Source organism: Colletotrichum lupini, chromosome 10 (assembly GCF_023278565.1).
Source record: "Colletotrichum lupini chromosome 10, complete sequence".
NCBI lineage: Eukaryota > Fungi > Ascomycota > Sordariomycetes > Glomerellales > Glomerellaceae > Colletotrichum > Colletotrichum lupini.
This window is the reverse complement of record NC_064673.1, coordinates 2,145,364-2,173,066: the sequence shown is the minus strand read 5'-3', so window position 1 is coordinate 2,173,066 and position 27,703 is coordinate 2,145,364. Positions and strand designations below refer to the sequence as shown.

Below are 27,703 nucleotides of genomic sequence, written 5' to 3'. Positions count from 1 at the left end.
GAGCAGGGTAGCTTTCACTCTGTGATCATCATTCCGATTACCGTACGAGATGATATTCATGGTGCTTCATGCCCACCTGAAAATATCTAGTCTTGCCTGTCCGGCGGGTGTCGGCAAAAACCGCCAATATCGGAAAACCGCCAATATCGGAGATCACCTCAGGGGTTTGCAGCATCACATCTCGAGATCCCAACATGTCATGCCTCTCCGACGTTCAAGAAAACTTTGACAGGGCTTTAGGGCTGCACTATTGGAAGCTCTATTCCAAACAAGGTAGCGATACCGAAGTCTTCTCCTCCCAATTCTTCCGCTCGCGGGTGGCGAGTCTCCAGCAGCCTAACAGGTGGTTCTTTGCGATCGAGCCTCATTGCCAAGACCGACCATTTCTTCTGTTGGTTCAACTGTCACCACTGTTTTGACTCGAACGTAAAAGGGATCGACGTCAACAGGCGCGCCCTGTCGGGCATGTCGGGGAAATATTCGCGCGCAGCCCCCAAACCCGACATCATCTACGGAGCACTTACCAGCGATTGACTAACAACGTCAAACAAGAAAAAGGAGCAGACGGTTAAAACCTTCTAAACGTGGTGACATGTCAGAAGGGTGAAGGGCCAGCCGTGGTTGGCCGACAGAAGGGCGCCCGAGATGCCACCGTCAGCACTAGCGACCGTATGAATGCAACGTAGCGAGGCAGTGCCGGATCCAGCCGCGAACAGGGCCAGAAGAGGCTAGAGAGCAACAGAAAGGAACTACTGCAGGTAGCTAGCTGTATGGTAATTAGGTGGCCAAGCAGTCAATGCAGTGCAGTTATTACCGATGGTAGCTGTGTGTGTATCCCTTGCAAGAAGGGGTATTTGAATCGCGGCTCAGCGGCAACGGCTACCGGTTTATCGGCGTTCGCTGTCTCTGAACGTACAAAGTAGCTGACGGGAAATCACTGCTGGATTGCGGCACAGCTAATAACTCTGGTGGTTTACGGATGCAGACTATTGCATGAGACGAGAAGGAGAAAGGAGGGGAAACATCTCGCCGTGACTTAAGCCCAGACTCTCTCTAAGCACAGCTTTGTGTTTTTATGCGGGGAACCAACATCCTTCTGTGGACTTGTGGTTCTGAAAGCTGTCTTATGTACTGCGTACCCGACTGGCCAACCCATCCAACTTGCCATGGCGAGAAGGGATCGATAGAACCGTCAAAGTTGCCCGACTTCACGATCGCAAAGAGTTGTCATGTAAGAGCAACAGCATGTTTAACGTTGCGTGGATGGTAAAGGCCCGAGCCAAATCCTTTGAAAGGTTGAAACCTCCCAGTTGTTGTTTACGTCCCACAACGAATCACATTCCATCAAGCCAACTTGAAGTCTCCATCGCTGAACCCACGCAATCTTAATGGCTTCGGAGTGTTCCCAGAAGCTTCATTGGTCATAAACGATCAGGCGAGCCCAGGACCACTTAACATGGAACCTCCATCATCCATGAGAAGAAGCCCAGTACCCATGATCCATCAAAACGTCCCATGCGTTCCATACTCATCCATGTTTAAGCGAGTAAATAAGGCAGAGAAAGGGACTTTTTGATCCTAAACCATAGAAAAACGCAAAAAGATATCGGATCGCCATTGATGATTTCCTTTACTGGCATGTTCAGCTCAGACCAGCAACAAAAAAGCCTTGAATCCCTGGCATATTGCAAAAGGCAATCTGCTAGGAACTCCCACCTTCGGGTACGGACAGGGGTTGCCCTGCCGCGAAAACTATCACCCCATGCAACCGTGCGTGCCGCCGTGCAGAGCGCGCGAGTTCAGGTACGGATGGATATCTGCAGGTTGCCGTCCATTTCGAGAGTCTTGAAGCTTGCTCCATCGAGAGCTATGAGTTGTGATGAACCTCGTCCCAGCGGGCCAGCATGTCTCCCTCTTGGGTGCGAATATTTGATACGGTGAATCTGATGTGATGAAAGGGAATGCGACCCTGCTACCTTTTGGAGTGCCGCATTGCCGTTAGACTAAATCTTTTCTCCCTAGCTTCGCGGCTTCGCCTCAACGTGACGCTACGCGCCGTGCTTGTGGCCAGCCGATTCGAGAATTCTCGCCCCCGGCATCATATTCCCAAGAAGGAATTGCCGACGGCAGGCAATGGCCGATCATTGCATCACAAACATCTCCTGCCAATATCCCGTTCCATCCCCCTTTCAGGCTTTTGCAGGCAGCAACCGCTAGTAGGTACCAGGACCAAGGTCCACCACTCTACCTAGTCACGACTCACGACTCTCAGCTTCTGCCCGTATCAGGGGCACTGGGGCGAACGACTACTTCGAGTGTAGCCACTTGAGCCACCATTTTGTCTCGGCGGCTCGGCTGGAGGCCACTGACGGGTAGGTACCTTGCGCTAGAGGTCTTGTCGTGGCACACCTGGATAGAGAGAGGCATCGTTCTGTGGTTCCCAGCATCGTTCACAGCTCGCCGGGGCGAGCGTGGGTGCATGGGAAGATGCTGGGCATGCTGGGCGACGTGAATGGAGCAGGGATGTTCATGTACTTGACAAGGGTAGGAGGAAGGATGCAAGTGACGGCCGACTTCCTCGTCAATCTTCAATAAAAGGCATGCGCTCCTCCCCTCCAGTCCGCTCATGAATCGAACTCCAAGTGTATCCTGTCTCTCCAACTCTCCCAAGCAGCCAATCCTTAAGACAACATCACGACAACTTACAGTCTTCACAGCCTAAGACTCTCGCTTCCCTCGAAAGACAACGCTCCGAATCTCTTCAAAAATGCAGTCCAAGCTCCTCCTCGCCGCCGCCGCTGCCACCGGCGCAATGGCATTCGAGATGTCCGGCACCCTCCCCCGTGTCCTCCGCCGCGCCGGCAACGACGCCCTCGAGGCCCGCGACAAGACTGCCTGCGCCTCCGTCTGGATGGCCCACTCCACCATCGTCGACGACTTCCCCACCGAGCCCACCGCCCTCGCCACGGAGACCAACCTCGACATCCCCCAAATCACTGACCCCTGCGTCTTCCCCTCCATCACGGGCCAGGCCGGCCAGATCATCACCTCCTACTCCTCCGCTCTCCAGTCCTGGCAGGACGCCCACATCACCGAGATCCGCGACATCTACTCCGCCTGCAGCGACGTCCCGGAGGTCGCGTCCGCCCTGGACGCCTACGGCAGCGCCATCTGCTCTACTGCCCTCGCCGTCCTCACCAGCGGTGATGCTACTGCCACTGCTACCGGCTCCGGCTCCGCCGCGACCGCCACGGGCACGGCTTCCGGCTCGGCTTCCGCCAGTGCCACTGCCTCTCGCTCCGGCTCATCTGCCTCTGCTTCTGGTGCTTCTGCCTCCGGTAGCGCTGCTTCTACCACTGCCGCTGCTGCTGCCGCCGCACCCCGCGAGACTGGACTCTTTGTCGCTGCTGCCGCTGCCGCTGCCGGCATCGTTGGCGCCATTGTCCTGTAAATGGGTTCCTCACTAATTCAACGCCCAAAAATCCTCCATTGAGGGTCATTGAGGGCCACCCGAAATTAGGGAGATGGTTCGGCGGGGAAGAACCAAGTGTTGGAAAAGCCCCGGGAAATAATTGCCTATGCGGCGGCCTCCTGAATCATTCACCATTCTCGGTCTCATCTGTATAACTAATCACCGGGAGTACCTATACCCAATTAGTCAATTCAACAAAAGTTCTTTCACATGCAGTTGTCCATCTGTGATGTTTGCTACATGCTGATCTCTGTCCAAATGTCGTACCTGGCCCGTCATTGACTGACAAGATTGTATTCGGCCGTACTAAAATACAACATGAGGCATATAGACATGGACTAGGGTGCCGAGGAAGTCGACACAGAGTTCAATCAAAACTATGCATAATGGAACGAACCGGTGAACAGACCCAACACGACCCGCACAGCATGAGGGTTCCCTGCTCTTGACACAACGCCAACCAGAGAAGGACAAAGCACGGTCTCCTAGCTTGAAATTTTGCAAGGAGTCTTCTTGTTTAACCTTTTGCATGATACGAGGTCTGAAGACTTAGACATGTAGTAGCCATGTGCTCCGATTTCCCTGCTCTCTTGGTCACGGCCAACGAACTGAAGTCTCTAAGCAATTGTGGCATCAAGGCCCAACGTCGCCATGCCCAAGACTATCTCCACCGCGGCTGAAAGCCTTGCGTCTTTCAACGCCAAAAACACACCACTCGCTAGCCTGATGCTCCTGTGGTTGTCCGCCTGTTGTTTCGCCTGCCATCACACCTCGTCGGATGACTGACTTCACGCCATTCAAGACGCTCGCGGTGAGCTGGGGGAGGTCCGTCCGACTTTGCCGACTATTGGTCGATCAGAGTCTCTCGAAGACAGGCACTATCCCATCAATAGCAAGGTTTCTATCATGAACATAGGGCGTGTTGCCTAGCATATCCTTCAGCTTGGCGTATTCAGCCAACTACACCTCAATTTGTAGTTGACGCGTCGGATTCGCGTGTTTGGTCTCATCAAGGGCGATGGGAGCCCAGTCTGCAATGTGATCGTGCTGTTTGTCTCTTTGGGCCGTGTATTGTCAAGAGTGAGATACTCAGCCAATCCGTCGTAACTTCATCAACAGCCGTTGCTCATTTTTATCACTTTGAATCTCATTTGCTAATTAAATCCTCCAAGAATTTCTGGTCATCTCCCAGGGTGTGATTCCTTATTACTAATTTCTCGTTTCCTCGCTGCAGAATTGGGTGCGCTGACATGGGGGCGTTTGTGTAATCGATGGCGTTCGAGGCAGCCATAAGGTATAGCCCTCGGTTCCGCGTACCCTTCGCCGGTCGTTGAGTATTCGCAGATGTTAATGCGCTGTTCGAAGTCCCAACACTAGACACAAACAAAGCATCGAGACGGCTGACCGCCAGGAATGTCTCTGCGTTATCTACGGCAAACACGTAAGAAACGCGCCGAAATCCACGATATTGTATATGCGGGACATTTCCATGAAAACCACGCTTTACCCCGAATTACAATCTTCATCGCCTACTGTCTTCACTTTACACTCCTCTCCCAAGCTTCTTCTCGGCCGTGACGTCTCCCATTTTCTTACAGGTTCCTGGGAACCCCACCGCCTGAGAAATGTCAAAAAGAAGCACATATTACTCAGATAATGACCCGCGCGTCAGCTTGAGCGTCCAAAAAGCCGCCGGAGGAGCTTGGAAATCCCGCGCTTTACTTCACTTTCTCTGCAGGAGATCTCTGGAAAACCATTTGCGCAGACCCGACCAGCTTATGACTTCGGCATCCAGCTGATCAAACCACCGACAAAAAAGGTGACCGGTCCATCGACCTCGTTCAAGACAGTGACGAAAGAGAGGCCTTCGATGGAAAGCCAGCTTCGAAGAGACACAGGAGAAAACCATCCGTTGCCGGGAACATCATGCCAGCCGCCTTGGCGGCGAAGAAGCTGAGGCCTCAGCGAGTACGTTACTGGTCCTTAACCGCCCAGCTTGTTGGAGGGATTGTCCCTGTTACAGAAAATGTGAACGTGCCTTATCCCGTAAACGCACCTCTAAGCCTCAGACCGAGTAGATTGTAATGCTAAGCAAGAGGAAAATCGTATATATCAATAACATGTGTGGCGATATAACATCTCATAATGCCGCGCGGAGAAACTGAGCAAGTTGTTGCCATTTTGAATTTGGTATCTTGGTACACTTTGAACTACCTTGGAGAAGTTAAACCGCTACTCCCAGAAACCAGTACCCCCCTCGCCCTTTTTGACGGAAACGCCGAAGCTCAAAGTCGAATGCAAGTCACACACTGTGCGTAGAACCTATAGGTACATCTGAACCGTCCGAATCATCCTACGCCCGGCCAACCCAGCCAGCATTGATGAAGAAGTCGAATATGCGGCCGCCCTTCTGAGTGTCTAGCCTGCATATCTCCTTGGCCTGTTTCTTTTTGAGAGTCCCATTGCTCTTCAATGCCTCCTTTAGAATCTGCTCCTTGATCATTAGGTAGGGCTTGGGCTGCAGCCGCACCACTTCGCAGAGCTTGGCTTCCTCCGGCGTGAGGAGATGCAAGTCTGGCGCGCCGTCTTGCGTGAGCTGAATCGGGGTGACACCGGGTAGCGGCGCGGCCATGTATTTCTGCCGTGTAACAGGGCCAGATGGGCCCGTACCGTTGGCGACAATGACGGTGCCATTGGCGGCTGCTCCGTTGACAGCGCCATTGGTCTGGGGTTTGCTCTCTTCCTTGGGAGGAATGGTACCATTAGTACCATCAGGAGCTGGCGCGGACCGAATTGGCAATTCGGGGGCCACGAGCAAGGCGGCGCCGCTTGGGGGATCTGGTACAGCAGCAGCCTTAGACCGCTGTGCCGAGGCCAAGCGGTCTCTATCCATGGATCCCATAGGCACCGCCTTTTGCGCTCGTTGTGACTTTTCTGTCTCGTACTTTTCACCACTGCGTAAATCTCCGATCCGCACACCTCGCCATTCTTGTAGCTGCGAAATAGCTTGCCTCAAGTTCAACTCGTCAATGAGACCCTGACACAAGCTTTCGAAGTCATCGTGGTTCATCATCCGAGCGAAAGGTTTGGCCTTGTTCAGTAAGTCCCTCTCTTCCTTACTCCTCTTCTTCTCGACCTTGGTGTTTTCGCGGTATTCCAGCAGGTTGTGCTCAAACACAACCTTTTTCCTGTCCACACGCTGCGTGAGACGGCAATTGTAGATGTCCATCACTGTCAACTTGAGCTCCATCTCGGGCTCCAACTCGCCTGTCCTAGGGTTGAGACCATCGCCCGGATCAAACTGCATGAGCTGTACAGCTTCTTCGGCTTCGTTTGCGTATTCGGTCTCGAACTCCAAGCGACCTGGCATGTATCCTTGAATCTCGTGACATGACGGTACAGAGGCTGTGGGCTTCGTCTTGGGCTGCAGCGTAGGTGCGTTCTTGGCGGCTTCCTTCCGCTCCTCTATCCTTCGCTTCTTCTTCGCTTGAAAGTCTTCGCGAGAGATTTCGTTCGCGAGGTCCATATCGTGTGGACTGCATCGTTTCGGCAACGGGAAACGAGGAGATTCGACGTAGGCTTTGTAGTAGTGATCTCGCACCTCATCCTTGTGGCGGAAGCCACCAATATGGTCGGCAATGTCGGCCCATGACCCCAAGCCGTAGATTTCCGCTCCTTCTAGTAGCAGCAGTTCTTCGTCGGCACCCCAATCTCGGTCGAAGATTGGGAAAGAATTTTGTTCGATGACACGGTATGGATGTGATTCGGGTTTATGGTTTGAACTGGACTTTCCCTGGGAGAAGCATTGGACGCAGAGATCGTAGTCGTTGCAGGCAGAGTGCGCGCATCTGATTCGGACCTGCATTTACGACAGATGTTTGTTAGCGCGATGCGCAAGGTGTGGAGGGCGGGACATTTGGGTATGCGCCGGGGCGCAGACGCGGGGCACATCATCATCAAAAGTAATAAAGTCAACAAAACACATACCGTCGAGGTGATGTCTACAGAGCAAATGTCGCAATGATATTTGACACCGCCCTCGCCACCCCTTGTGACGGTCTTCTTTCTGATAACGCCCATTTCGTCCAGGGCTGCGGTGGGGACGTGGAGGCCAGCCCCTGTTCAGGCTGATCCGACGACGGGAGAGTTATTATGATGCAGTAGAAGGCATATGATGGGACTACGGGAAGCGATAAGTGATGCGATGTGACTGGTACGTGGTTCTCGATGTGGATGTGAGGTTTGGCGATGATATCGATGGATTCCGGATGACGAGACGCGCGCGTGTTGACGAGGATTGATTTCCAAGGTGAGCCGTCGAAACACAGCCAGGCTCCAATCGAATTGAATCCGGAGATCGATGGCGGAACCTGGAGCGATGGTTCTCCCGAAGTCTATCCGGCGCTCGGACCTCCGACTGTCATCGCCTTGCTGACCTATGTCACTTCAGCCGCAGTAGGGATCAAGCCACACTCACCGCAAACAACTATCCGATAGGGTCTTACATAATACACTCTGGACTCAAGCCACGATGCCCCGGGCAGTACTGTTTTCGGGCTGGACGGCTCCGTCATCCCCGCCATTTGGTTCGGACTGTCTCTTGACATGCACACCACTCTTTGGCATGTACGAAGTACAGTAGCCCTTTCCACAATACCAGCTTCTCTTCGACCAACTCTCGCTCGTGGTGTGAGATGAGTTCCAGCATATTCATTCGACATGCAATAACAAAGCCTTGAGGAGAAGAATTGCCCTTCTGGCTTACCAAAGTCTTCCCTTTCTCAATGCAGTGTCCCACAATGACGTCTCTGCCGAGGCAGGTTCGAGCTTTCCGCCGCTTTCCCGCCGCTGCTTACTGCGGATAAGATGGCACCGATGGGCGCACGACAATGGTGCGCTTTGCGATGGTGGGGTTCGCGGGGCAGTCTTCGCGGTCCCCTCCTTTTCTCCAACAAACCCGACAGGCATGGGCGCGAAACCTCTCGAGGCAGGGATACGACCGTCACTTTTGATGAGCTGTTTTGTGGCAGCTCTACACCTCCTTATTAATACCTAGCCTGACTGTCATTCGGCAGGTCGCGGCCGAAGGCTGGATTTTTCTCTCTCGTCCGTACTAAGTTAGTCTGAACAATAACAAGATTGTTTAAATAAACTCGAGGCTCTTTTTTTCTTGGCCCTTTCACTTCCTGCTCTCGATCTCGCGGCAGTACTCAGATTTGTTACTTGTTGTCGCAAAGCCTCCCCGCCTTCATTTATACGTTCCACAGCGTGGAGACGCAAAGCATCACCATGCCTGAGAAGATCCTCGACGACATCTCCCACAGACGGTACAACCCGTTGAAGGGCACATGGCTGCTGGTGTCCCCTCACCGGACCAAGCGTCCCTGGCAGTAAGAATGCGCCAAACCTGACTTGCAATGCGACATGCGCTGAGGTGGACAGAGGACAGCAGGAGGGACCGTCTACGACGACGCTTCCTGAATATGACCCAAAGGCATGTTCTCATCGAGTCGCATAGAGTTAACAGGCATGAGCTGACTAGACAAAGTGCTACCTCTGCCCTCGAAACCCTAGAGCGGCTGGTGACTCCAACCCCGACTACAAGAACACCTTCGTCTTTGTCAACGACTACAGCGCCGTCAAGGAGGAGCAGGCTGAGTACCACCCAGAGACAGAAAGCGATGGTATGCAACATACACCCAATCCCAGGCTTCAAGCGAACCGAACCCTGACATTGTAACTCGAGCAGACCTCGCCTCGTCCCTGTTGCGTGCGGAAGCGGCCACGGGCAAATGCTACGTGCTCACCTTCTCCGAGAAGCACCATGTCACGCTCGCCGACATGACGACCGCAGAGATTGCCCCCGTCATCGACGTCTGGACGCAAATCTACGCCTCTCACCTCTCCCCCTCCAACCCGCTGTCCAAGGTCGCCGCCGCCCTCGAGCTGCCCCCCGCGACGCCCGCGAGCACCGTGCCCCAACCCAAGCACCACCTGCGCTACATGCAAATCTTTGAGAACAAGGGCGCCGCTATGGGCTGCTCGAACCCGCACCCGCATTGCCAGATCTGGACGACGTCGACCATGCCTGAGGAGCCGGGTACCGAGCTGGTGCAGATGGGCAAGTACCGTGATCAGCACGCTGGAAGGCATCTATTGGCGGACTACGTCAAGGTCGAGATTGAGAAGAAGGAGCGCACGGTGTTTGAGAATGAGCACTTCCTCGTCGTTGTTCCCTGGTGGGGTGTCTGGCCTTTCGAGGTCTTGATTCTTCCCAAGAGACACGTTCGCGCGCTGGTCGACCTGTCCGCCGAGGAGAGGTTGCAGTTTGCCGAGGCCATTCAGGAGGTTGCCAGGAGATACGACAACCTCTTTCAGACACACTTCCCCTACAGTAAGTTCAGCTTGTGAAGGGCAATATTGAAGATGTCACTGACGACTCGATAGGCTCTGGGATCCACCAAGCACCTCTCGATGCCACCGAAGAAGAGGCCGAGAACAGCTACCTCCACATGCACTTTTACCCCCCTCTGCTTCGATCAGCCACCGTCCGCAAGTTCCTTGTCGGGTACGAGCTGATGGCTGAGCCTCAGCGTGACATCACACCGGAGCAGGCCGCCGCTCGACTCAGGGGCACCGGCGGTGAGCTGTACCGCAAGACCATTTAGTGAACCAGACAAAAGACCATACCATGAATAGTACCATCTTCGTAATTACAACATTTCTAAGCTTTATCTATCCTCGTCACTTCGTGATTTAACTGAAAAGATCCTTAAGTCCCATTTCTGCGCAGAAGCTGAGATCACAGGATGCCTTCATGTGGTATCAGGTTATCGTCTCTAGCGGCTTCCGCAGGCTACTTTTCAACAATACCAACCCTTTACGGGCTAGTAACGTAAAAGTCGCGCACCAATGGCATCCAAATCAAGGCAGTGGTGGCCAGGGTGAAGGGGAAGTATTGCGGCAGACCAAATGTCATGCTCTTGAAGACGAACAACTCGCTGGCAAAGTGACCCAACGCAACAACGTAGGTCCAGATGGCCAGGTCGTACATGTGGGCGTGGTGCAGATGGTACGCGGCATAAAGACGGACGATGCTCGTGAGGAACGTCCAGGTGCCGAAGCAGCGCGCAGCGAGAGGTGTCGCCTGATCCACAACGTCCGTCGCGCCGGCGGGGGCGGGGATGTACTTGTTGACCGAGTCTTCCGGGTTGAACTTGTCGGACTTGGGGGCGAGCTTCGTGTTGCGAACGTATTTACCGTCGTAAAGGCGGCGAGAGTAGTGGAGAGTCAGGAGGTTCTGCGCCGAGTTTCCGATGGAGATGAGAGAGAGCTGAGAGTGTATTGCTGGTTAGTGACATGCTTCTGGCGGGGGTTCAGTTCGTTCTTGAAAACCTTACCAGGAGCATGTAGTAGGGTAAGATACCCTTTGCTGGGGGAAGCAAATCCGTGAGAGACACCATTATTGCTGTATTCAAATCCCGTGAAGCTCAATTGGCGCTGAGTGGTGTAGACTTAGAAAGGAGGGAAATTGAGTCGCAGAGGAAAAGAGTGGACAATCACACCGGCATCTCCTTAGCTCAGCGTTAAGTTGCCCCAAGCTTCTGGTCCTTCGTATTCGGATTGAATCCAAAAAAGAAAAAAAGAAAAAGAAAAAGATGGAGAGAATGTTTTGTGGCTGGAGCTATCGCATTGTGGCTTGACTTTTGCTCATCAAAGCTGGCCAAAGCTCTCCGGCAGCTTGGCGTAGGTTCAACAAGTGAGGGAGGTGCCGAGGTGTGGCTGATGCGATTTTGGAAGTGCATTTTCCACCATTTGCCCATCCCAACATTTTGTCTGTGCTGCTGTGCGAATTCCACGGAGGATCTGGAAAGCTTCTTCCCCTCCTTTCAGCAAACAGCAAATTCTCGATTTCATTCAGCGAGATCAGTGACGACTCATCACAATGGGCGGAATCGCCGATCGACTGGCCTATGTGCCGCAACCTGTCCAGCTTTTGCTAGCTGGTATTGGTGCTCTCTTCCTTACCTCCAAGGCTCTGAGCTATGTCAAGTTCGTCCTTGGTGTCTTTTTGCTTAGTGGCACCAGCGTATGTGCTCCCGAGCATCTCGCCCACCTATCATTGATGTCCAAACACTGACAACGAAGCCGCACAGCTTCGCAAGTATGGCAAGCCTGGCACCTGGGCCGTCGTGACCGGTGCATCAGACGGTCTCGGCAAGGAGTTCGCCTACCAGCTCGCCAGTAAGGGCTTCAACCTCGTCCTCGTCTCCCGAACCCAGTCCAAGCTCGAGACCCTCGCCCACGAGCTCGAGGCCAAGTTCGATGGCAAGATCCAGGTTAAGATCCTCGCCATGGACTTCTCCCGCGACGACAACAACGATTACGACAGACTCGCCCAGCTTGTCAACGGCCTCGACGTCGGTGTTCTCATCAATAACGTCGGCCAGAGCCACAGCATTCCCGTCCCCTTCCTCGAGACCGCCCGCAGCGAGCTCCAGAACATCGTCGCCATCAACTGCCTCGGCACCTTGAAGACCACCCAGGTCGTCGCCCCCATCATGCAGCAGCGCAAGCGCGGTCTCATTCTCACCATGGGCTCCTTTGCCGGCTGGATGCCTACCCCTTACTTGGCCACCTACTCTGGCAGCAAGGCCTTCCTACAGCACTGGAGCAGTTCTCTCGCGGCTGAGCTGAAGCCGCAAGGCATCGACGTCGAGCTCGTTCTCAGCTACCTCATTACCACCGCTATGAGCAAGGTCCGCCGCTCAAGCGCCATGATCCCGACACCCAAGAACTTCGTCCGTGCCACTCTCAGCAAGATTGGCTCTGGCAGCTACCAGAACTTCGCCTACACCTACACTCCTTGGTGGACGCACGCTCTTATGCTGTGGGCTGTGGAGAGCACCATTGGTGCCGCCCATCACCTGGCCCTTTGGTTCAACCTGAAGATGCACGTTGACATTCGCAACCGTGCTCTTAGGAAGGCGGCTCGCGAGGCCAAGAAGCAGTAAATGGAGCAGAAAGTATCATCTGTTGTGGTCGATGAGTCGCGCAGTCTAACACGCTATTGCTTTTAAAGCTGGCCGAAGTGCCGTGACGATATATGGGCGAAACGAAGCGCCTAAAGAAGTTTCATTGTGATCTCTTGTGAGATATGAAGCATGGATGAAGAAAGAACATGTAGATGAGAGGTGAATAACAGTGGCTTGGGCTCAGGGTGTAGTGGCCATTTGCATGAGTTATGTAGGGATCACGGCTCGGGTCACGGTTTCAAATGGACTAGAATAAAAAAGCGAGTACTTAATATGAGAGAGAGAGAACCCGTTCGAGATGAAGGAGATTTTAATCAACCAAAGTAAGGTACCTGAGTTTAGTACCCAAAGCTCGCAGAGCTACTGCAAGCGCAAGCTTCGAGTGGTGCAAACGTCAGGGTCAGCCTTGTGTCCCAATGTGGCTTAGCGCGGCTCCAGGCGCGAAAATTCCAAGCGTTTGGCGGCCCCAGCCTCTTGAGCTCCTCCAGAAATTGTTTACTGATGCGTTTTACTGCCCTCGCTCGAATTACCTTCACCTTTCCACACCGAGCCATCGAAGCTCCAATTCTTTTCATTCCCTTTGTCCGGCACGAGCTGCGCAAGGCTCCGCATCGCACACCCCTAGAAGAATATTTTCCACTTCTCGAATCCTCCAATTGACAGGATCACACCTGCCATCACCTGTTGATGATTCGGTAGCGCGACTCCAAACCGCCTTCACTGGCCGCCAGTTTGCGACGCGTTTGCCCGCCTTTCACTACCCCGATCGATCGAACTACTCGACAACAACATGTCCTACCCCCAGATGACGCCGATGCGGCCGGTGCCAGGCGCCTTCCTCAACACGCCCGCAGCCTCCAGATTCGCCAACGACAACGAGCCGGTTAGACGACGACTCTTTGCGGAGGGCGAAGCACCTTCAAGCAACAGTGGCGCGCTGGTGGCAGGATCAAATTTGGCACCCGCTACGGTTGCATCAACCAGCACAAGTGGAGGATTGGTGTCGACCTCATCTGCTCCGGCTCCCCAGCAAAACCTCCCGCCCGTCACGAGAGCAGCTCAAGCGGTCAACCAGTTCCTCCAGTCCGACGAGAACTACCCCGAGCTCGATTCCTACTGCAGGCGTAAGTTCACTGCTCTTGCCTTTATCTAACCTTTCGCGCGACGGCTACTGACATCCACATAGCAGGAGCATCGTCAGACTATGACTTCAACACGCTCGACTCGCCCTGGGCGCCGTTCCACAAGACCCAGATGTACCCGATCCCGAACCAGGTTTTCAGCCACTACAATACCGGCCAGCTCCAGACGTTGATGGGCTTGTTCGCCGAGATCAACCATGCCTGGGTGGTCATCGACAACTCACTATTCCTATGGGACTACACCCACCCAGATCCCGAACTTATTGGTTTCGAGGACCAACCGCACACGATTCACGCCGTTGCTCTCGTTGCACCCAAGCCTGGCATTTTTGTCAACACCATTACGCACATTCTAGTTGTTGCGACGTCGTCTGAGATGATTCTCCTCGGTCTTTCTGCTGAAACCACGCCATCGGGGACCAAGACCGTTTCGCTTTATAGCACCAAGCTTAACCTCCCTCTCCGAGGCACCGATGTCAGAGTTATCGCTGGCACTGCGGACGGCCGCATCTTCTTTGGAGGCAGTAACGACACCGATATCCACGAGCTTTACTACCAGCAGGAGGAGAAGTGGTTTTCAAACAGATGCGGCAAGATCAACCACACCAACCCAGGCTGGTCTTCAGTCGTCACTCTCCAGAGTGGATTCTGGGCACAAAAGTCTCCGGAAGGCCTTCAGAGCATTGTGATTGACGATTCCCGTAAGCTCGTCTACACACTTTCGACAAGATCCACCATTCGTACATACCACATGGACGGGCCTAACAAGCTCACCAAGGTCATCGAAAAGGAGCGCAACGCCTGTCTACGCGACATCACCCACATGATTACTCAGTCCCCTCTCCTCAACGACCGAACTGCCTTTGTTGCCATCAGCGCCATTCCATCACGAGAGGCGTCGAAGCTGCACCTTATGGCTCTTACCAATACTGGCTGCCGTCTGTTCCTTAGCGCGACGAGCTCTGCTTCGTACATGATTGGTGGCGTCTCTTCAAACACGCCCCCTCAGAGCATGCAGGTCCAGTTCATCAAGTTCCCCCCGTCGGACAAGCCTGGACGATCCGGCACTAACAGCGCTGGTGATGCGGTTATCGATCTTGGCTCAAAGGCCCTGGAGTTAAGTAGGCTTGGAGCTCGATTCGCGCCAGGATACTTTTTGGATTTCGTCGTTAAGGACAACGATCCGAACATCGATCTCCTCTTCGTTTCTGCTCCCGAGACTGGCCGAATCAAGGCCAACTCGTCTTCAGCTGCGCTCAAGTACTACGAGCACGGAAACTGGATCGATATTGGAAGCAGAGCCGAAGATGTCGGTTTGGTGACCAAGCCGTTTGCCGCAGCAAACCAACCCGTTGGCTTTGGAAACGAGCTTGCGGTTCAGTTCGATCAGCCGGCCACCGAGTTTGCCGTGCTGACCAATACTGGTGTTCACATCATCCGCCGCCGCCGGTTGGTAGATACTTTCGCTGCTGCCATCCGTGGTGCAGTGGGAGACGAAGGTCTGGAGCTGGAGACCCGGAAGTTCATTTCTCGGTATGGCCGCGTGGAAACCATCTCCTGCGCTCTTGCTGTAGCTTGCGGTCATGGCGGTGATGCTAGGCCCGGCGCAACGCGCGCAATCGATCAGGCCACAGAAGACCGCGCAAGGACTGTATTCGTCGACTACGGTGGCCAGCCCTCAATCACGGAGGCCGATGGTACCCCTCTCAACACAACCTCCGTTCGCCTGTCCCCGAGGCACGATGCTCTCAGTGTTTATCTCACCCGCCTCATTCGCACATTGTGGAAGAACCACGTGGTCGCTCTTGCTGCCAGCCCTACCGGCGGCGTTGCGATTCAATCCATGGTACCCATCGCAAAGCTTCACTCCACTCAGGAGCAGCTGGAGCGTCTCCGGAGATTCCTTGATGCAAACAAGAGTTTTATTCAGGGCCTGTCAGGTCCTTCCGATCTTCAAAGAGTGGCCAGCAAGCAAGAGGAAGTCGCCCTCCAGGCAGAGCACCAAGCCCTGCATGCACTTCAGAAACTGATGGAGAGCATCTCCGAGGGCATCTCGTTCGTCTTGATGCTCTTTGACGAGCGTGTCAGTGACATCTTCACGAGACTGGATGCGACGGCGCAGCAAGGACTGAAAAATCTCACATACGAGAGCCTATTCTCACAGTCTTCAGGCAAGGATCTTGCCAAGCTGTTGGTCAAGTCCATCGTCAATCGCAACATTGAGAGCGGTTCCAACGTCGAGACTGTCGCGGATGCTCTTCGGAGACGCTGTGGCAGTTTCTGCAGCCCCGATGATGTTGTCATCTTCAAGGCTCAGGAGCAGTTGAAGAGAGCGTCTGAGCAGCCGTCCAACAGCAACCAGTCTCGCGCGCTTCTGCATGAGAGTTTGAGGCTCTTTGAGCGCGTCGCCGGTGCTCTTTCATTTGCCAACCTACATAACGCCGTCTCGCAGTACATCGACCTGAAGTACTACGCCGGTGCAATCCAGCTCTGCCTCACTGTTGCCCGTGAGAAGGATAGAGGCAACACCGCTCTGTCATGGGTCCATGATGGCAAGCCCGCTAACGACCCTCGGGCTAACGCCTTCTCGGAGCGTAGGAAATGCTACGAACTAATTCACGAGGCTCTTCAACACCTGGATGCCGCGTCAAGCAGGGAACCGGAGACGATCGACGGTAGACTGACTTTGATGGGCACTAAACGCCTCGAGGCCTATAGCGTAGTGAACGACTCGGACGACGAGGTCTTCCACTTCGACCTTTACGAGTGGTACATCGAGCAGGGGTGGACTGACAGAATTCTTGCTATCGAATCACCACACGTCATCACATACCTCCAGAGTCTGGCGAGGAGCAACGTGAACCATGCCGACCTTCTCTGCAGGTTCTATACCCAACGCGAGCGGTACTTTGAGGCTGCTCAGGTCCAGAATGATCTTGCCCAATCAGACTTCGCCATTGGTATCAAGGACAGGATTGTCCTTCTCAGCAAGGCCAAGGCGAATGCCAGCGTTGCTACGGCAGGTGTTGGCAGGCAACAACAGCAGGTTCTGGCCCACGAAGTCAGTGAGCTTCTCGACATTGCCAACATCCAGGATGACTTGTTGGAGAGGCTCAAGGCCGACAGCCGCGTTGACCCTGATCGCAAGGCTCAAATTGAGGAAGCGTTGGATGGTCAGGTGATAAGCTTGTCAGACGTGAGTACCCCAGTGTCGCGGTCAGCTTTGCAGTGAGACTAATATTTAACAGCTGTTCAACCAATATGCCGACCAAGCGAATTACTATGATCTGTGCCTCCTCATCTACCACAGCGCCGATTACCGCAACCCCAGCACAATCTCCCAAACATGGGTCAGCCTCATCGAGCAGATCCACGAGGAGGCTGTAGAGCGAATGGAGGAAGCTGGTCCCGGCATCCCTGTTCTGCCCTCACCCTACGAATCTGTGTCAGTCAAGGTACAGAACATCGCCCACCGTACTTCTCTGGATAGCTTCATCTTCCCGGTGCCCGTCCTGCTTCCCGAGATTTGTCGGTATGCCGTTGAATACCACCAAGATGCTGAGATCGGTGCGGACCCCACCTGGCCTGTGCAGCTCTTCCTCAGCCTCGGTGTATCCAATGACATGGTCACTCGCGTTCTCGAGAGCGTTTTTGATACCCAAGACTATGGCTTCAGTGGTAACAACCGCAACCGCATCATTGAGCTCATTGTTTTCTCTGTTGATGTTTGGCAACGCGAGGTCAAGCGTCGTGGAGCTGCCTCGATGAAGGGCGATGGTGCCCTTGGTGCGTGGGTTAAGGACCTGCTCAGCAGATGCGAGGCATCACTGCCCCCTGCTGGCCACGGGTCGAACCCGGGTGGCATGGACTTGTCAGAAGTGCGGAGACGTCTGCGGACGGTGAAGAGAGATGTTGATGGCCTTGTTGAGAGAGGTCCCTCTGGAAGCTTGCGCTTCCTGTAATGTCTGGAACTTTATTGGCGTGATGGGGGCGGCGGATGGGAGTTTTCTCAAAGGCGTGTGGAGAGAAGAAACACAAAACTAGATAAAGACTGAACTACGGACTTGGGCTCTCAGAGTGAGCCACGGAAAGTGTACAAAGAAGATGCGAAAAGAAACCTTGTATTTGACGCGGACGGGGTTTTGGGCCGGGGCGCGGCTGGTTAGGCGGTGTAGGCTTAGGCTTAGGCTTTGGATGTCTAGTTGGTGTTATTATATGAACACTTTTCCCAGCACTTGAGAGGCCGGACTTTGACTATGGCTTAGCTATGATAATGTGATTTGAGGAAATGGTCATGAGAAATTCGGGTGGGAGGCTTGGTGGTGAGATGGAGCAATGTGGTCCACATATAGGTGTGTCCCTCGCCGCTCGCCCTCACAGTGATGCGCCTTGGAGCTGAGTGAGCAATGATCCAAAGCGCACGTTTCATCATCGAGTTCATTGTATGTGTTGGTCGTCAACTCAAGTTGGGATGGCTGAGCCAGATTGAGCGAGATTGAGCTTGCCGGCGACTTATCGGAAACTTCCCCGGTCTGATTCCCACCACACCAAGTGAGGTCCTGCTGACTTATATCTCCGAGTTTTCAGGCTATATCAGCAGGCAGGTTTCCTTCCAGTTCGAACGATCAGAGGTCAACCCAAACCGTCCTGGCTTTTTATCACTCTTACGTGCCTGGGTACCCCAAGCATTTACACGTCTTTCTAACACCAGGAATCTTGGCGACTTACTTTGTCCTTACTCAAATACCAGCGTAATAATGACAGCCACCACCGCCCCCCAGTCCGCAGGCCCCATGGCACCCATCTTCCGCTCCATGGACAAGACCATTGGCGCGCACTGGGAAGAAACCATGATTGAGATGAGCCGGACGATGATGGTGCCCCTCAATTCGCGGCTTATGAAGCAGATGGGGTTGGGCCAGCACACGACGGAGCCCATTGTATTTCTCGACAGCGCTTGTGGGGCTGGTCCGGCTACGCAGGAGTTGGTCAAGGTTGTGTCCCGAGAGGTGTTGGACAAGAGCGAGGTCATTTGTGCGGATGGGTCGCCTATGATGGTTGGGTTAGTGGAGAGGAGGATTCGGGAGGAGGGGTGGGTTGGGGCGAGTGCGAGGGTTTTGGATGCCATGGTAAGCTTGACTATCTTTCCTATATTACCTATTGAACTTTGAGATTGTGGCCAAGGGAATTTCTCCGTTACTGATGTGCTGTCGGGGCAGGACTCTGGGTTAGCTGAGAACTCGTTGACGCACGTAGTCATCGGCCTCGGTCTACATCTCATCCCCCACCCAGACAAAACCATCAAAGACGTCGTCAGGATCCTCAGGCCCGATGGGGTCTTCGGCTGTATCACACCGCATGTCGACCATATAGGCTGGGTCGCGGACGTGAGGTCAGCATTCGCATCCTTCCCGTTTGACGCGCCGTTCGAGGAGAAGAACCGTGCGCAGGTTCACGATGTCGGGCGGTGGTACGACGAGGCTTGGGTCAAGGGGTATCTACAGGACAATGGGTTCAAGGACGTCAAGACGTGTTTGGAGAGCGGGACGGTGAGGGTGAGGGACGCGAGGCACTGGTTGGATGTGTTTGGGCCAGTTGTTGCATTGATTGTGAACACGGAGTGGAGTGAGGAGTTGAGGGGGGAGCATGGATTGGAGGAGGTGAAGGGGTTGATTAGGGAGCATTTGGAAGGGAAGTATGAGGGGAAGGGGTGGGATGTTGGGTTTGCCTGCATTGTTGCTTCTGGGACTGTTGCGAAGTAAGGTAGGGACGAGGCCGTCGGGGGGTCCTGGCAGAGGAGGATGGGACTCTTGAGGATTTGTTGGTCTGGGCCGCTGTAGGTTTCAAGGCAAGATGTTGACAGAAGCAAATTGGGAGACGATTTGGAGGAGGAAACGAGTATCCAAAGCTGAGCTAAACTGTCTACTTGAAGGTAGTCGTGTCTCAGACGAAGCCATGACGAAAACAGTTCCGCGTGCGCGGGGTCTCTCGACTAACATTGTGGCGCTTGTTTGTGCGGCTAATATGTCTTATTTGGTCCCATGCTATCGGATTAGAAGTCCAATTCGACCGCGGCGTACGGCCGACTGCGCAGGGGCCAATTAAGGGCCCTATTTACGATTATTATAGCTAGCCCAACCTATAGTTAGAACCTCCTTTTTATACTTACGTAAATATTTATATAGTTTAATTAATCTCTTTATTAACTACGGTTCGAACTAACTACCCTATAATAGGAATATTAATACTAATTAGTAATTAAATTCTACTATTATAAATTAATAAGGTATCTCGCTATATAAAAAAGACGACTTTTTAATATCGTATAAGATAGGAGATTTATATTAATTAACTTTATAAAAATAGACGAAAAAGGAGGTAATTCTTAAATACTGCACGGAATTAAATAATCGTAGCCCTTTATTACTTATAAGAGGTCGACGTTTATTACGTTAAAATACGTTAATTAATAAAACTACTTAAGTAACTAGCCTTTTACTATCGCCCCGAGTAGCTTTTTTACTAAACGACTTTTCTACAGCCGGCCCGCAATTAGAAATTAACTAGTTAAATTAATAAAAAAAAATACTTACGTAACGACTACTTACTTAATTAATTAGCGTAACGAGCGAGCTTAATAATATAATATAAAAAAGTATTACGTAATTAAAAAAAGGGATCTCTAAATATAAATATTCTTACTTAATAATAAAAGTAACCCTATAGGAGTTATTAAGCTAAGAGATTTACGGTATATAAAAAGGTTTATTATTATAAGAATTTTATAAATATAACTTTAAGCCCGCAATCTAAACGACCTCCTTATAGCTCCCTTAACTACCCCCCGGGTATTATTTAAAAATAAAATATAAGGGACGGTTTAACGAGGGAAGAGGGGATTTAGAGGTCTTAATAATATCGAGTTAAGAGTATTACGGATCTTAGAGATTAATTTAAAAAAAAAGTAGCTATTTTAAAATAGTCCTGCGACCTCTTATTAAAGTTATTATTAACTTAAAAAAAGGCTAAAAAAATAAGGATTTAAAAAGAAAAAAAAAGAATTTTTTAGAGGGCTATTAAAGGGCTTCTTTTTATACTAGCTCCCGGCGCGAGATTACTAATTTTAAAAAATTAATTAAGTAATAAAAGGGATCGCTAATAAGCGATAATTACTTAATTATAATTAAGCTATGAAAAAGACTACTTAAAAAATATAAAATAGGGTATTAAGAGGCCGTAAAAAATAAGATTTCTAAAGTATTTAACCCTACTACGTACGAGTAATAAATAGGCATTTTTAATAAGTTTTTAAAATTTACGATTTTATAAAAAGGAGGGCTTAACTTTATTAACTATACTTAACGGCCTATATAGTTCCTAATAGCTTATATAGCTTTTATACGAGCTACCTAGCGTTTATTTTTAACTAATCTTATAGAATACCGCTTTAAAAGAGGTAGGTCGAGGAAGGAAGCTATTTAGAGATTATAGAGAGTACGAGGCTTAAGAAGTTAAAAATATACGGGATAATAGAAATCGGTAACTAATAAAGATCCCGAGACTAATTACTATATCTTCTTATAATAATATAAACGTTTACCGCTATTATTATTAAAAAGAACTACTAAAACCTACCCTTTTATACTAAATAAAAAGGAGGATTTTAGTAAGTATAATAGCTAGTAATTTAAAAGAGTAGTAATAATTATTAAAAATAATAAAAACGAGAGTAGTAGCGAGACGGCGAGGGGAAGCGGGAATCTCTTAGATTTTAATAAATTCGTTAAGTAGTAAAAGTACGGATTTACTATAACTAGCGCGCGGATTAAATATATCCCTATTAAAATTAAATACGCTAATAATTATTAATATGGGTATAAGTTAAAGTACGACCCTTAGCGAGTTAAGGTAAAAAAAAAGAGGACGAAACCCGATCCTAAATAAAATCCTAATCCCTTATAAGTAAGTAAATATTAACCCGGACTATTAAGGGACGTAAATATATAGAATTGCGGATTAGCCTAACGGCGAGTAAATTAATATAGTATTAATCTATTTAACTAAGGTTTATAAAAAAAAGGGGTTATAGGGGTAACCCCTATTTTACGAGATCCTAAACGACCTTAGTTATTAGCTAGACGAATAGTTTATAATTATAAGCCTAGGAATTATAAAAGTAGTTAATAGATTCCTCTATAAGCGAGGGGTATTATTAGCGCAATTATAATTACGAAAGCTATATAAAATACTAGTAGTAATAATTATAGAGGAGGAATTCGTACTATAGAACTAAGTATAGGTCAATAGAGCGTATAATCGCTTTAATAAATTTAAAAAAAGGGTAAACGACCTAGATTTCCTCCCTATAATTACTAACGGAAATCTATCGTTATAAAAGGATATACTGGGGTAAAATATAGTACTAGAAGTACGATAATTAATAATTTTGCTTATTTCGATTTATAACTCGTTACCGCTACTAATACGAAATTCGGCGCCGATTAGTTAATAAAAAAGGAAGTAAACGACCCGAAGTTATTAATAGTACGTAGTGACGTAGGGATCGTATATAAATACCGAAAATTTAATAATAAATACGAGGTAATTTATAAATTTTAAAATGATCTTTTTAAAAAAGAAATTATATTCTAAGGGGAAGTATAAGGTCTTATAAAAAACCCTAACGATGTTTTATAATTATTATAAAAAAGTCAGAATTAGGGAGCATTAGTACTATTCGGTAATTAATATCGTACTCGTAAGTAAAGCCTCTAATTATTATTACAAAGCAGTACGTAATCTCGATCAAAACGACTTTCTTAATATAATTAACGTAATCCGAAGCCGCTTTAAGACTTATAATAAGAACTTAGAGCTCCTATTTAAGCTACGAGCGATTTTTTATATATTTATAGTTAGGATAATAGAAAATAAATTGCGAATAGAAATTTTTAAAGAGCTTATTAATTAAATCGATAAGCTAGCGAAAACCTAGCTAAATAAGGGGATAAATAAGCAGAAAATTAGATATTTCTATATTATAATCTAGTATATATTAAAAACAAAAATAACCCTATACTAAGTACTTAAAGACTACGAAACGCTCTATTTAAAGCTAAGATCTAGTTTTAATATTAAGGTAAGAATACCGTACTAAACTTATTTCTAAGTATACGACGGCCCTTATTAATAATATTAAGTCGATTAAATATATAATAAAAAAGGAAAAGAGGCTAGATATAGTAATCGCTAATAAAGAGGCCTAGATTTATTAAATAAGTAGAGATTTAACTTATAAGTAAGGTAATAGAAGAGGTAATACTATATTTATAAAAAGGATAGATATTAGTTAAGTAACTACTCTAAGGAAGAGCGTACTAAATCGTACGAATAGTATAAAAAGTCGAGGGTAATAAATAGTAAAACTAGCCCTCGTTAGTTTAACTAATTCTTTATTATATATAAGGGTAGATCCGGGGGTATAGAACCTAATAACGGTAGTTAAAGTAGCGGCCTAAAATATATACCCCCTATAAAAGATTCGGAAGATAAGGAAGATCTTACCCCTTATACTAACGAATTAGATTATAACGAAATTAATAATATTAACTACTTTTTTTTTACCCCGTTAGCCTCTAGAGGATATACGAGGCTAAACGAATAGAGGATAGTAAAAGCTTTTAATAAATAGGCTTTTATTTATAAATAATAAGGGAAGGTCCCTTAAATAACGGATATAGAGGTAATTAAAAAGGTAAATCTAATAGGGCCGAAGCCTATTTTCTTAACGATTAAAGAGAAGACGTTATCTCTTTCGATATTTAAAGAAAAGGAATATAGTACTAAGTAAATCTAGGGGTAGCTAGAGGGGCCCTTTTTATATTACTTAGATCCCTCGAATACTAAGCTTATATAAGTATTCTATATAAGCAAAAAGTACGGCCTAAACGATTTTTATAAAATTATCCTAAATATTAAAGTATCGTAATAGTTAACTAAAGGAAAAGGGTAATTCTAAGTATTATAAAAGATTGCGCTAATAATACTTAATACGTTAACGGCGAGTATTACGAAAATTAGTTTCGGCCTAAGTAAAAAAATCGTCGCCCTAAGTATAGTAAAAGTAAAGACGTACTTCGAAACGATAACTTTCTATATTTTACTCGTTAATACCCTATTTCTCTTATATTTAAAAGATATAGATTAACTAGGTATTATATTCGATAATACGAGGAATAGAATCTCTAGCGGTAAGTATTTCGAAATAGTCGAATAATAATAGGGGTATATGTTTATAAAGCTTACTAACGATACGAAGTTAATTAACTACCTAACGAAAAGTAAGCTAAGAAAATTATATTAGAAATTCGGGTACCCGTCGGTTACGAAGCTATATAACCTCTTAAAGTAATTAAATAATAATAATATCGAAATAGGGGTATTAGAATAGTTAACGAAAGTATACTATTAATACTAAATAAATACGCAAAGCCTACGCAGATTTAAGTTTAAATTACGTAATAAGCTTAACTTTAACTAGGAAATCGTTATCGATATTTTTTATTTAAATAGTCGGCTAGTACTATATATAATTAACGTAGCTATATCCTTCTAAGCAGGGTAATTCCTTTAGGATTTATAAATAAAGATAGTATAGGTAGCCCTATAAAAAAGCTAGATCGATATATACTAGGGACCGCTAGACGGTATTAAAACCGATACTAATACTAACTTTAAGTTAGTAAAATTTAGGGATAATGCGACGGCCTACGGTATATAGCTAAAAATCGTACCCGTTAAAGCGTATTATAATATTAAAAAGGTAAAGAGGGTATATTAATAGTTAAAAAGGGCGTTTAGAATTATTAAAAAGGAAAATCCGGATTTTACTAACGACGAATGCCTCTAGATAGTACTTAAATACTATAATAATACTATAAGGCCTAACGGATTTATACTAACGCTATTAGTATTTAGAGCATATTTAAAAACGACCTTAGCCTTACTACCGTTACTAAGCATAAGCTAACGAGCCCGAATAGTTAAAAAAGTAATACAGGTACTACGCGAGGTAAGTATAAGAAAATAAATTAACGAGGTAATTACTACGTATAATAGGCCCGATATAGGGGATAATCTAAATATATTACTAAATTTAGATATACGAGTATAGTACGAAATTACTTAATAATAGGCTAGGCTATATAAATTAATTTTTATTAACGAGCGCTCTTATATAGTTACGAGAGATCGTAACTAGCTATTTAAAGTGTTAATTATAGTAGTTAGACTATATTATATAGATCCTAACGAGGTAATTTTTAACTTATAAAAAAGAAAAGAGCTAGGGGAAACTATATAACCCGCGGTAGAGGTATAGGAAATTATCCTTAACGAAATCGTCGTAATAGTATTAATAAACAACGAGGAAGAGGAAATTATTAAAAGGGTATTAATATTACTAATAAGACGTCGTAGAAGACTACGATAGTAAGCCCTAACGCGGTAATTTATTACTAACAACGAGGTAATTAATACCTTTTATATAGTAAAAAAAAAAGCCGATTTCGAGCTAGCGGTTAAACTACGTAAAAAAGGCGTAATTATAACTATTAGAAAGCCGTATAAGGGATTAGATCTTATTAAAATAGACACTCTTTACGATTAAGGGGTCTATCGATTTATCCTATACGACTTAGAAAAATATATAAACCTCCGTATATTTAAATTACGAATAGTTCGTAAGATTAAAGGGAAAAGAATACCCTAGCCGTACGAGAAGTCTAAATACGTAATTTAGGGGTATAGTAACGTCGAAAAGGTAACGCTACTTATATAATTGCCTACTATATAGCGCTATAGCTAACGATTAATAATAATATTAATAATATCGCTACGGAAAAAGGAATATAAGATTTAAAGCCGTAATATTACCTAGGCCTATACCTAATTAGCTATAGGGCTTATAAGGAAAATCCTAGCCTATTTACTAAAAAAAATAGTTAGTAAGTACTTAGAAAGCACGATTATTAAAGTACTTAAGCTACTATATAGGCTCGCAGAATCGGGCACCTATTAATAAGCTACTTATTATAATTTTTATATTAATTAACTATTAATAATTACCTCTACGTACGACCCGTACTTACTAATTACGGAATATAAAAATAACTAATTTAGGATCGTTAGAATATAGACCGACGATATATTAAGCCTATTTAATATTAACTTTATAAAAAAGGAGGATAAGGAGCTTTAAAAAGCGTGCTTTATAATAAAGCTAAAAGAGGTCCTTATAATAAATACCCCCCTAGTATTTAATAGCGGGATTTTTATAATTAAAAGGGAAACCGTCGTTTTTTAATAAAAGGGGTAGGGCGAGAAGATTAACCTCGTTAATCTAAACGTAATTAATATTAAAAAGTAGTATAAAGCTAAGCTCGCGCGAGGGGTATATATTATAAATATTTATTAACTTAAAGCGATTTTTAATTACGCTAGGGTAATATAGGTTATAGATCTAACTAAACGAGATATTAAAGTACTTAATAAGCGGCTTAAGTAATAATAAACAAATCTCGATCGAGGTCTCGTTTACTACCTAATTAACCTTATAATTAGTAAGCTCTACGTCTTTATTAATAAGTTATTTACGAATAATAACGACCTTATTTTATAATTAGGGTATATTATTATCCTAGCTAACGAGAGTATAAGCGAGAGCGAATTTACTATATATAATAATACAATTTACTACTCGTTAACTAAAAATAAGCGGGTAACGAGAAGTATATTAGCGTTAGAGGTTTATAATATAGTTAACGGTATTAACCTCTCCTATGCGATTTTAATAATACTAAAGAAGATTACCGATCGAATTAGCCTTTTACTTATTTTAACGGTTATTTATACTAATTTTTACTCGCTATACGAATACCTCGTTAAATTAAGAACGACGAAGGAAAAGAGGCTTATAATCGATATTATAGCCCTTAGGTAATCGTACGAAAGGCGCGAGATATTTAAAATTTATTAAATTAATAATAAAAATAACCTCGTAGACGCTTTTACGAAAGTAGTACTAAATAAGGGATTAAAGTAATTCGTAAGTAGTAGAAAAGTTACTATATAAATAAAGGGATAAGTTATATAAAAAGAGTAAAAAAAAGAGAGAAAAGGAGACGACTTAGTAAACGGGCCCGAGGTCGAATTATACTTCTAACTATAGTAGTTAAATTAATAAAAAAAAGAGAAAGTTAGTATTAAATTAGAAGTCTAATTCGACCGCAGCGTACGGCTAACTATATAGGGGCTAATTAAGGGCCCTATTTATAATTATCGTAACTAGCCTAACTTATAGTTAGAACCTCTTTTTTATACTTACGTAGATATTTATATAGTTTAATTAATCTCTTCGTTAACTATAGTTCGAACTAACTACCCTATAATAGGGATACTAATATATGCCTTAGTTATTTCCTCTCTTATACTAAAAACAAAGTTATTTACTGAATATTACGGCTTGGTTAGGGCTGCGGACTCACGTTACTATTCGTTAATACACGACCTTGGTGAATTTATCTGTCGCACACTTGTGATGTACGGTAGCCGCATCTGGCTCGGGCCGCACCTAAAGGAGGGAAGGGGGTACATTAGCCATGGGCCAGAGTGACTGCCAAGATGCCATATTATAACGACATGTTTAGTACAGACCTCGTGAGTAAAGACATGAACACTGAGAAGTACCAATGTTGTTTCTCTAAACCATGCCCAATGCCCATGATGTGAGACTCAGGCGGATTCGAGGCCAATGGCTCGAAGCCGTGAAGTTGGCGATGCCTCTTTTGGAACAAGCCGCCCGCTGGCTCACGAGTTGAGTCGGAATTCACTAAGATGCCTCCCTTGGCAAGCGTCTCTGGCGCCGCAAGCGACTCGGAGAAGCAGAAGTACAAAAGTCCTGATACTTCTTGAGTGCTCTGTGTTCTCCTTGATTGCTCTAGGCTGTACCCTTCATTAGTTTAAACGCAAGATTGTTAGGGTTGATCGATACTCTT

General features: G+C 47.2%; 6 protein-coding genes across 6 annotated transcripts; 4 read left to right on the top strand and 2 right to left on the bottom strand.

Moving 5' to 3' along the window:
• Positions 1-1,620: 1,620 nt before the first annotated feature.
• Positions 1,621-2,685, top strand: CLUP02_17808 (uncharacterized protein; the record flags this gene model as incomplete). Its single annotated transcript, XM_049296712.1, has 6 exons — positions 1,621-1,803; positions 1,896-1,948; positions 2,023-2,216; positions 2,273-2,372; positions 2,445-2,544; positions 2,620-2,685. 6 exons carry the CDS (start codon positions 1,621-1,623, stop codon positions 2,683-2,685), a joined length of 696 nt encoding a protein of 231 aa, XP_049137936.1.
• Positions 2,686-2,767: 82 nt separating this feature from the next.
• Positions 2,768-3,451, top strand: CLUP02_17807 (uncharacterized protein; the record flags this gene model as incomplete). The annotated part of the gene is made up of 1 exon (XM_049296711.1): positions 2,768-3,451. One exon carries the CDS (start codon positions 2,768-2,770, stop codon positions 3,449-3,451), a length of 684 nt encoding a protein of 227 aa, XP_049137935.1.
• Positions 3,452-5,825: 2,374 nt separating this feature from the next.
• On the bottom strand, positions 5,826-7,552 carry CLUP02_17806 (uncharacterized protein; the record flags this gene model as incomplete). The annotated part of the gene is made up of 2 exons (XM_049296710.1): positions 5,826-7,331; positions 7,460-7,552. The coding sequence occupies 2 exons, from the start codon at positions 7,550-7,552 to the stop codon at positions 5,826-5,828; spliced, it is 1,599 nt and encodes a 532-aa protein (XP_049137934.1).
• A 1,209-nt stretch (positions 7,553-8,761) lies between these two features.
• Positions 8,762-10,140, top strand: CLUP02_17805 (galactose-1-phosphate uridylyltransferase; the record flags this gene model as incomplete). The annotated part of the gene is made up of 5 exons (XM_049296709.1): positions 8,762-8,862; positions 8,915-8,981; positions 9,021-9,156; positions 9,222-9,866; positions 9,920-10,140. The coding sequence occupies 5 exons, from the start codon at positions 8,762-8,764 to the stop codon at positions 10,138-10,140; spliced, it is 1,170 nt and encodes a 389-aa protein (XP_049137933.1).
• A 212-nt stretch (positions 10,141-10,352) lies between these two features.
• On the bottom strand, positions 10,353-10,935 carry CLUP02_17804 (Erg28 like protein; the record flags this gene model as incomplete). The annotated part of the gene is made up of 2 exons (XM_049296708.1): positions 10,353-10,805; positions 10,873-10,935. 2 exons carry the CDS (start codon positions 10,933-10,935, stop codon positions 10,353-10,355), a joined length of 516 nt encoding a protein of 171 aa, XP_049137932.1.
• A 482-nt stretch (positions 10,936-11,417) lies between these two features.
• CLUP02_17803 (non-repetitive/WGA-negative nucleoporin) lies at positions 11,418-27,620 on the top strand (the record flags this gene model as incomplete). Its single annotated transcript, XM_049296707.1, has 17 exons — positions 11,418-11,561; positions 11,629-12,482; positions 12,565-12,612; positions 12,678-12,742; positions 12,884-13,089; positions 13,207-13,248; positions 13,313-13,631; positions 13,694-16,845; positions 16,898-17,607; positions 17,726-17,820; positions 17,882-17,924; positions 18,002-18,028; positions 18,067-18,114; positions 18,202-18,778; positions 18,869-19,407; positions 19,490-19,658; positions 27,504-27,620. 17 exons carry the CDS (start codon positions 11,418-11,420, stop codon positions 27,618-27,620), a joined length of 7,155 nt encoding a protein of 2,384 aa, XP_049137931.1.
• Positions 27,621-27,703: the final 83 nt, after the last annotated feature.